At 38.6% G+C, this 9,968-nt stretch overlaps 1 protein-coding gene and 1 pseudogene across 1 annotated transcript in view; both read left to right on the plus strand.

Annotated features, from left to right (window-relative positions):
- The window catches only part of LOC101846050 (neuronal acetylcholine receptor subunit alpha-9-like), a 19,731-nt gene extending 14,218 nt beyond the window's left edge, over positions 1–5,513 (plus strand). Inside the window, 4 exon segments of the mRNA NM_001280807.1 lie at positions 214–462; positions 1,783–2,081; positions 3,077–3,213; positions 4,538–5,513. Of these exon segments, the coding sequence (NP_001267736.1) occupies positions 214–462; positions 1,783–2,081; positions 3,077–3,213; positions 4,538–5,353 (1,501 nt within the window). The 3' untranslated portion in view covers positions 5,354–5,513.
- Positions 5,514–9,800: 4,287 nt separating this feature from the next.
- The window catches only part of LOC101855074, an 11,424-nt pseudogene continuing 11,256 nt past the window's right edge, over positions 9,801–9,968 (plus strand).

The following is a 9,968-nucleotide window of genomic DNA, read 5'->3' on the forward strand; positions in this document are numbered from 1 at the left end:
AGATTGTGAGCCACTTGGCCAACAATTTTAGGTCCATGAAAAATGTTCAAGTCAACTGGTTGTAATGGCTAGCCATTAGGTACTTGATACATTCCAGAAAAGCTTTTTGGGTAACATAGACCCATCACTATGAATGATTTTTTTATACTTTCGGGTCTCAGTAAAATTGACTGTTTTTACATTTAATGTTTTTGTTTTCTTGACTTAACCCAGGGCTGGTGACGGAATGAATGGATTTGTCAACGTCAATGGCAGCAAAGTGGCCATACGATATGACGGGCGGGTCCGATGGATGGTTCCACTCATGGTCTCTAGTGCATGTGCAGTGGATGTCACATACTTCCCATATGACAGACAGGAATGCTCCATAAACTTTGGCTCTTGGATCTACGACAATAGACAAATGGATATCAGAGTAGAGACCAATGTACCTGATCTGCAGCATTACATTATGAACAGCGAGTAAGTGTCCCTCACATGGTCAGAAGGTGTAAAGCCACAATTAAACCAATTTTTGCGAGAGGTTAACTACTTTATTGACAGGTGTAAATGCAAGGATGCTACGGCTACTTTTCTGGTTTGTATATGACTTGTATAAGTTTAAAGTATGCTCTCTGTTTTAGTATGGTAGCAGTAGTGTTCACAACTGCCTATTAGTGTGTTCTTATGAAACTTTCTTCGCAATTTCTTCTACTTTCAATCTTTTCTTCTATGTGATGATAAGTTTTGGGGGGGCTCTCGTGGCCTAGAGGTTAAGGTGTTGGCCTCTCATTCAAAAGGTCCCGGGTTCGAATCCGGGTAGCGACCGAAAAATTTTCTTCTCTAAAATTTGTCTCCTTTCACCTTCTTTCCTGCTCTCTTGCAATGTTCTGTTGTCTGCTTTCATTTCCACTTTCTGCCCCCACCCCCTCACCTCCTTTGCCCCCTCCTCTGGGCTCCTGGCTCTTTCTGCAGACTTTCTACTGCTACTCCTTGGCTCCTCCTTACTGCTGTCTTTTTGCCACACCCCTGATCTTCTGGTAGGAAAGATCTACACCTAGCCTTCTCGGACAAGGGCGAAAAATCTTGGAGGGCCAGTGTGCAAGTTGCACACGTTAAAGATCCCTTGGTGGTCTAAAATCGATAAGAGTAGGCTTCGGCCGCCAACTGAAAAAGTTTAATGTGTCCCGCGCGCTCATTTGACCTTATGCAGTTGCGACTGCCGTAAAACACTTAAGAAAAACAAACATAAGTTTTGGTTATAATCTCATATTGGTTTGCGGGGCAGATTGGGAGAAAATTGAATCATGGTATACTCCAGCAGTGGATGTGATATTTGCTTGGGTTTAATATTTCTGCCTTTTTTCCTGAATTCTTTTTCTTCTTCTTTGCTGTTGTTGAGATTTACATTGTTCAGAAACTTCATACACTAACAGTTTTCTCCCTTGCTGACATCACATGAGTAATAGAATAGATTAAATGTGATAGATTAGAAAGGGAGTCGAAAGGGCCTATCTATTCAAGATTTTGAATGGACAGAACCCTGCCACCCACATGTTGCTTTAAAAAATAGTTTGTATGATGACCTATGTGCAAATTTTTATGCAGTTTTTGTGAGGAAATTGACAAATAATGTTGTTTCAGATACACAGATAACAAACAAACACAACTGCTCATTCAACTACTCACAAACATACCCTCATGTATGTACGTTATTCAAATATTTAAATCTATGCATCCCTTACATGCTCAAGTTCACCATCATTCTCTAAGTATATAATCCTGCTATTATCTCCTCCTCAGATATGACTTGGAAAATGTAAGCATCTCACTTGAAGTCCTCAACAGCACTTGTTGTCCTGGTGAAGGTAGTCATTCCATTGTGTCCTTGAACTTGGCACTGAAGCGGAAGTCACTGTACTATGACTACATTGTTATTGCTCCGACCATCATGCTTTGCGTGTTGACCTTGGCCTCCTTCCTGTTGCCATGTGACCGTGGTGAGAAAATGGCCATCGGTTTGACAGTCTTCCTCACTCTCTATGTCCTGCAGTTGCGCATAGCAGATAATGTTCCTGACACAAACACCACACCAATTCTAGGTGAGTTTGGTTGCAGATATAAAGTAGGCTACTATTTAACTCCTTTGACCTTGAATACAAATGGGTACGTCACTATGCTGTTTTGACTATATATACCAAGTCTGACACCCAGATTATTTTTGTTATTCAGGTTTTAGCACTAGTAGGTGTTCTTTTTTGGGATGGTGAATGAGGTTCAAACTTTTTTATCATGTAGGCCTAGTCTAAACGTTGTTTTAAAGACGACAGCCACCATGAACGTTGTTTGACTTCTGATTGAATGAGATTTTGAATCATGAAACTGTTTGTTTCTGAATAGTCAGTTTTTCAAGATTTGGGCAGGCTTCCATTATTTTGACGAGCGCCTGGTTTCACCACGCTGCTTCGCAAATGGTTAATTTATTTAAAATTTCATAAAGTGGGTTTATCATGAATATGATCTATGAGCTGCATCAAAATCTTCTCTCACATGGTCAGAAGACTATGCATGGTATATCCCATCTTTAGAGCAATCTAGTTACTGTGTGTGCCAAAATAAGCATTGTTAAGTACTGATAGTGTAGTATTCCTGTTGTGCTTTTTTATTTTGTCCTAATAATATCTCTTCCAGCCAACAATCTGTCCTTCCTTCCGTCTCTGTCTGTCTGTCTGTCTGTCTGTCTGTCTGTCTGTCTGTCTGTCTGTCTGTCTGTCTGTCTGTCTGTCTGTCTGTCTGTCTGTCTGTCTGTCTGTCTGTGTGTCTGTCTGCCTGTCTGTCTGTCTGTCTCTCTTCTCTCTCTCTTTCTCTCTCTATCTCTCTCTCTTTCTCTCTCTATATCTCTCTCTCTTTCTCCCTCTCTCTCTCTTTCTCTCTCTCTCTCTCTCTCTCTCTCTATATATATATATATATATTATATATATATATATATTTATCGACATTTCTCTTTCTTATCATCACTTACCTTCAGGAAAATATAAATCAAGTTGGAGGAATTACAAAGACTTTATTATCAAAGTGAGCAAACTCTGTCCCACAGGTGTGTTCATGCTAATCGTCATGACCTTCAACTGTGTGTCGCTAATAATGGCTGCGGTGGTTATGAACATCAAGAAGAGAGGTGATGACGTTACATGTCCTGAAGTGCCTAACTGGCTATTCATTTTGTGCAATCAGGTGAGCTAAAACGATGAGAATTTGACTTGGGCTAGAATTTGAGGGGTGGTGGGAATATTAATAAATAGATAATTTCAGAATAAGCCTAATAATAGATAGATAGTTGTATAGCGCAAATCCCCGCTCAACAACAAGCTCTATGCGCTTCACTATCTATACTATTATCCCAGCAGACCTGAGAGCATTCTGAAACAACCTCAACTTCCTGGAAAGCATACAGTGCAAACTGCCATATAGGCGCTAAAACACTAACGTACTGACAAGATCTTTCACTGTCTATAGCTGGGTACCCATTCCAACTTGAGTGAATTGAGGAAAATTCGTCTAAAGTGCCTTTCTCAAGGACACATCATCGGGCCCACAGTTTGAACCCCCGAACACGCAATCAGAAGAAGCTATCAAATGAATTTGTAACACTAGTTTTAAAGTCATTTTGCTTTTTCTATCCTAGAATGACTGGTTCTCTCCGAGTAAACAAAAATGAACATTCAGCCCAGAGAGAGAGAGAGAGAGAGAGAGAGAGAGAGAGAGAGAGAGAGAGAGAGAGAGAGAGAGAGAGAGAGAGAGAGAGAGAGAGAGAGAGAGAGAGAGAGAGAGAGAGAGAGAGAGAGAGAGAGAGAGAGGGAGGGGGAATGTGGTCTGCCCTAATTAACTCTTTCACTGCCAAAAGGTTTTCCTCTCTTAGACTGGGCCCTGTCTGTGATCTACTTTCTGATTCTGCTCACCCTCAGGCAAATTAAAGATTTTTAGTTCAATTTTCAATATTACTCTCATGTAATATATATGAAAATAAAAGGGAAATAATGACCTTTCTCAACATGTTGCTAAAAACAATAATTTTTCAGCCTGAGATTTCAGTTTTGATTATTACAAAAGTAGGACTTGTTTTGAAGCAGAAAGTGGAGAGAGTGAAACAGGGCTCGCGGTCCAGCTTTGGGAGTAACACGAGCAATGAGACACAGCTCGTTATAGTGAAAGAGTTAAGAAATGTTTGCTTTACACTATCAAAGCACATTTCAATCTGTGAGATGAATAAAGTATTTTTTAAAAATTGTTATTATAAAAAAAATGAAATAAATGGAATACTGGTCTTGCAAAAAATGAAACAATAGGTAAAAACAAATAAGTAATATTAAACACACCATGTAAGAAATCATATCCCATCCAACCACTTCTGTATATATATATATATGTACATAGTGATCACCTTCTATTATTTAGACTCTGGTATTTTTTCAGCTTTGTTCTGATTATATAGTGACAGCCAAAATTTTTAGTAGAATGATTGATGATAGATTAATTATTTTTTAACGATCTTTGGCAGGTCCTCGGCCGTGTGGTTTGCACCAGCTTCCAGTGGCGAGAGGACTTTGAGTCAAAAGAGTTCATGTCATACTCAAAAACAGTCAGGCAGAGGTCAGATCATCTGTATGTTGCTGCCTCTAACAGAATGAGTAGAGCTGACAGAGATTGTCTCCGATACACACCTCTGAGATGTATTGGGGACAGTCCTTCACGGTCTTGTGAATATGACTCATCAGATGATGATCGCTATGGAACGCCAACCAGAGGAAGAGTAACGTGTCCAAGATCTAGTCATGAACATGATTATAGTTTTGTGGGAGATGTTCAAGAAGAGGTTTGGGTCAGAGCCAAGAACAGAAATGAGGAAGATGTAACAGAGGAGATCATGAGTGGCAGCAAAAATAGCAGTCGAAGCAGGAGGTTAAATGGAAAAGGGGAAGCTATTCCTCTGCAGCTACAACATGGCTTGGTAGAAGATTGTGCTTGTGAGTCCCATGAGAACAGAACTGGTGAAGATGTCAGCGGTAGAGATATGGATGGTGTCCGGCAGAGACGACACGGGGAGGAAAGACGGGCACACATAGCCAGCTTGAGTGGTCAGTTGGAGGAAGAAACTGACATGTTGCTAGGGGGATCACCTCTTGATGAAGACAGTTCATCAGCTTCTCATGATGAAATAAAAATAGAGAGCAAAATTTATGCCCATAAGAGACGCTGGTTCTTTGTGGCTCAAGTTGTGGACAAATTCTCTTTTCTTGTTTATCTTATTCTGCTGACAGTTTCCATCTTCACTGTGCTCTTCCTCATCCCAGTTTACTTCAGGAATGACAAATGATACTGTAGTAAGCCAGTTCTAGCGTTTATAAATCAGTAAAAATTATTACATGCTCATGTTATGACAACAATTTTGAAGAATGCAATTGTTTCATCTCTTTGGAAACCGACTTTTGTATTATTTATTTCATTCAAGTTTTGGCAGACTTAACTGGGACAAGTTTACTAGATGATATGGTCTTTAAAGGGGTTAAAAAAGCATTCTATCATTCTTTTGGAAACAGAAAGCTCTGTAATGCACAACACTTATCTTCTTAATGTTTCCTCAGGCTAAACATATTGCGAAGCAGACAAAATATACTGAGAGAGAGGTAGAGAGAGAGAGAGAGAGAGAGAGAGAGAGAGAGAGAGAGAGAGAGAGAGAAAGAGAGAGAGTATCTAATTTTGTTGTCTTGTGCAACATTTGAATGGACGATTGCTTGTTTTTATTGTATGTCTACTCTTTTATATTTGTGGTTGGAGAAGAGATTATGTATATATTATATATATACAGGAACACATTTAAGCTATAATCAATAGAAACAACTCGTATTTCTTTCGTTCATGGAATGGTATTTTATTTTGAAAGTGTCTTTTCTTTGCCGTATAGTTTACTTAATGGGAGTGAATTCTATTAAAAGTCTTACTAATTCAGAGTTATGTTGAGCTCAGTTATTTGTTTTTTTAAATGTGTTTATTACATATTATGATGATGACTAGAACTGTGTGGATCAAGAATGACTATTTTGAAAGATTACATTGACACTGGCATCTATATAGTGCGGTCAAAATTTTGTGAAGCAACTTATTGTCAAATATTCCCTAAACTATCGACCATAGACTTTCCTGCTATTGCACAATGACTTGTATCAATTTGTCTGAACAGATTAATATTTTTGTAAACACCTGTTAGCTGTATTCTAGAAACTTCCTAATAAATACTAGTAAAAAATTGAAGTAAGTGGTTTGCACAGAATTTAAAAATGTTTACAGCTGAGGCAATATCCATCATGTTTTTCTTATGGCAACGTTGTCATTATAAATGGTCGCTTTTAAGGTTCGGGCTAACCCAGATTTTGGGTGTTTCCAGAAATCGTGACCTACACCAAAAGTGGGCATTGCCCTACCTATAGGAGAAGCTTGGTTTCATTGGTGTGTATATTTGTTTGGTTATAGATAAAACTCTCATTGTCTTTTAAAGAAACTGAACAAGGGTCCAAGAACTTTACCTTCAATTTTCTCAAAATGGCTTTTTTCGGGATAGCCCCCTAGTGCTTATAAGAGCGACCAACTAGAACCATGTTTTGAGAACCTTTAGTGCAAAAAAGTGTTCAATATAAAATATATTTCTTTTCACAGATTTTGCCACTAAAAAGTGTCATGGTTGAGTTGTGACATGTAGGCCATATTCATTTTAAAAGCAAAATGTTTGTGAGAGTCGGGAAGTGCTGTGAACAACCCCATTTTCCACAAGACAGTGATTTATTGTATTTTATATGAATTTATGACGAAAAGTTTTTTAATCTGGCCTGAATTATAGTGGAAAAATATGAGTAATTTAAGACAAATTGATACAAACTGATGTAGGCCTGTAAAGTATGGGGGACAGTGGTTCACCTGTTAAAGAGATAGGCCAATTTGAGGATAAGTTGAGCCACGAATTTTTGACAGCACTATAATTGTAGTCTCAAGCCAAAATTGTTAGCCACATCCACAGCAGTTTAGTGAAAGTATAAATGTCATAAATAACGGTTAGAGAGTTTTTACTTGGTTGCAGGCTTGGTCAACAAACTTGTGAAGTTTCATATATTGATGGTATTTCATTCTAGCTGTGTAACTGGAAGAAATAGGTCAGCTCAACAGGTCCACAATTAAAAAACAAAACAGGAATTGGCATGCTATATAATAATTATTTATATCTAAGCACTGTAGGCTAACTGTTGTGCCTTCTCTCATAATTCAAATCATAGTGGTTCCTTTTGGCATTAAACAATTGTCAAGAAACCAATTACATGGTTGCGGCATAACACCATTACTAGGCCTACGCTCCCTGGGAAATTTTATTTCAGGTTGTATTTTCTCCAAAAAGTTCAACAGTCAACATTCGTTAGAATTTTGTCTAATTAAATAATTTTGGAATGAAAGTGTGCTTTTTAGTGCATCCACACATAACATATTAGTATACTGGAAAGAGTATTTGAAAGAGCTGAGATGACATTTAAGTTTAAATTAATGCTTTTCAAAGTGAACTTGACATCAATTTTAGCCTTGTACAATTAATTATAATAGAATTGTTGAATTTATAGATATACCCCATCTTTCTCTTATGACAATCCACGAGATTAAAAAAGATATGTGTCCATTTTACGGTTAATTGACTCCTTTCTTTTTCATGCTGACTTTGCATTCCATTTCTTCCTTAAAAAAAATTAATAATTTTAACAAAAACGGATTCCCGAGCATGACGGAAATGCATTAAGTCTGTAAAATTATTGTAGGCCTAATTGAGATCCCCTGTTCTTCAGATATAAAGGGGCAATAACAGAGATTATTTATTTAGCAAACGAGAAAATTGCTTCCCTTTGGAGTCAAGTTCATTGTAACATTAAAAGGGGTTGTCCTTGGTTACAGCACACGCACGAAAACTGTGGATTCTTATGGAAAGATACGGTTAGTTAAACATAAATATAAGTAGACCGATTATATACTGATGTAGCACATTTTTATATAATTCTGTATCTGTCGTCTCACTTCCTCCCCGGTTCCCCCTCCCAACCTTAAAACACAACGTTTTTCTCTACCTTTGGCGGCTTTGGCCTCCCCTAAAAGTAAACTATTCTGCATCCATCCAGGTCAGGAAATTTCTGCCAGAAAGAGCCGAGCAAAGAATAAAAAAGAGGATATTAAGCAATTAGCTCAGCTGTCTTAGAACAAAAGGACGCCCCACTCTTTCTTTGTCTTCGTTTTTTCCCCTGTGTATGGAACCTTGGGTCAACAGAGACATGGTTTGAGGAAGGTGAGAATTGTTGCACTTATTTATCAAGCAACATAATAAGTAGACCTTAGGAAAACATAGCAATTCAAGCCTCATAAGTCTTCGGTGATACGAGACATATCTTTCTTACCCGTAGGGAATTTGAATGGTGGACGTTATAAGGTCTTAGTTTTAGTTTTAGTAGAGGTTTTACGGCGCTTGCAACTACATAAAGTCATATGAGCGCCTAAGGGTGGATGTCAACAGAGAAGTCCAAGCGGGGAATCAGACTTGCTCTGCTCACCTCTCTAGCTTCAACAGCACAAAGTCTGCTTCGACTATCAAGGCACCCAGGAAATAACGGGTCACAAGAGTGTGACAAACATACAAAAGAAGTTGAGGAAAAATGACGATAGTAAGGATTAGGAAAGAAAAAGCAGCAGTTCCTTGTTGCAGTTCGGGCACAGCTATGAGCATGACAATGATGAATCAGCTCATTTTCAATTATAATTCTACTGTGCATAAGAACTCGAGATGTTGATGCCCCCCCCCCCCCTTTGGGAATGGCCTAAAGACATTTCAGTCAGTAGACCGCCCCGGGGGGTTATTATATGGTCTGAGGTCTGAGACAGTAACTTATTTCAAGAAATATTGACGTTACAAAGAATGGTGGACTTTTTGTATGACGAGTCAGACTAAATGTTTTGACGATTTACTTGTTTTATGAATCTTCATTGGATCGAATTGCTGGCCATGTGGCATTCATCAACTTCCAGATGGTAGTCTATAATGTGTTCGATCAAGTATGACCGTAGGTCTTGCTTTTGTGTTATTTCAAAAGGTGGAATAACTTGGCTGGGCTTTTCTGTTTCTTCTTAATTTTGGTCCAAACTCAAACTGGAACATTGACTTTGAGGATGATTTAATTCAATGCACCTCCCCCGTTCTCTCTCTCTCTCTCTCTCTCTCTCTCTCTCTCTCTCTCTTTCTCTCACTCACTCTCCCTCGCTCCCCCTCCCCGTCGCTCTCCCTCTCTATCTCACCCCTCTCTGTTTCTTTAACTCATTTTTTCTTTACCATAGGTTGCGTACTGAAGTTTGCTGTTAATGTTGTTTGATTTAAAAATGAGTTGAAAAGTATTCAATGTATTTCAAGATGAGTCTAAAAGTATTATTTAAATTGCATTTAGCGTATAGTCTTCTAGTCGATCTGAGGCGTTAAGGTTGATTTCCTACAAATTGCCTTAGTGGTACAAAGTGTGGAAAATGACTGATCCCGAGGACTTATGTGATGATTCTCAATTCAATTCACCAGAAGGAAGTATTCAGCGTTTGTTTTGTTACTTTCTAACGTAGATGTTTTAACACTTACACCCCTGTCGACGCAATTTAGGTCATTTAGGAGGAGGGCTTCCGTCCTTACCTGTCAGGGCCAACCCAGACTTGCTGAGAGGGTCACATCATCCCTGCAGAAAGATCAGGACACACCATAAAACATGTCTCCCTACTCGGGAATCGAACTCGGGTCTCATGCGTGCGACATCGAAGCTCTTTACCGCTACACCACAGAAGTTGGTTTCGGCGTAATAATAATAACAATAATAATAAAAGATAGATAGATAGATAGATAGATAGATAGATAGATAGATAGATAGATAGATAGA

The sequence above is a fragment of the Aplysia californica genome, unplaced genomic scaffold, assembly GCF_000002075.1.
Source record: "Aplysia californica isolate F4 #8 unplaced genomic scaffold, AplCal3.0 scaffold00016, whole genome shotgun sequence".
NCBI lineage: Eukaryota > Metazoa > Mollusca > Gastropoda > Aplysiida > Aplysiidae > Aplysia > Aplysia californica.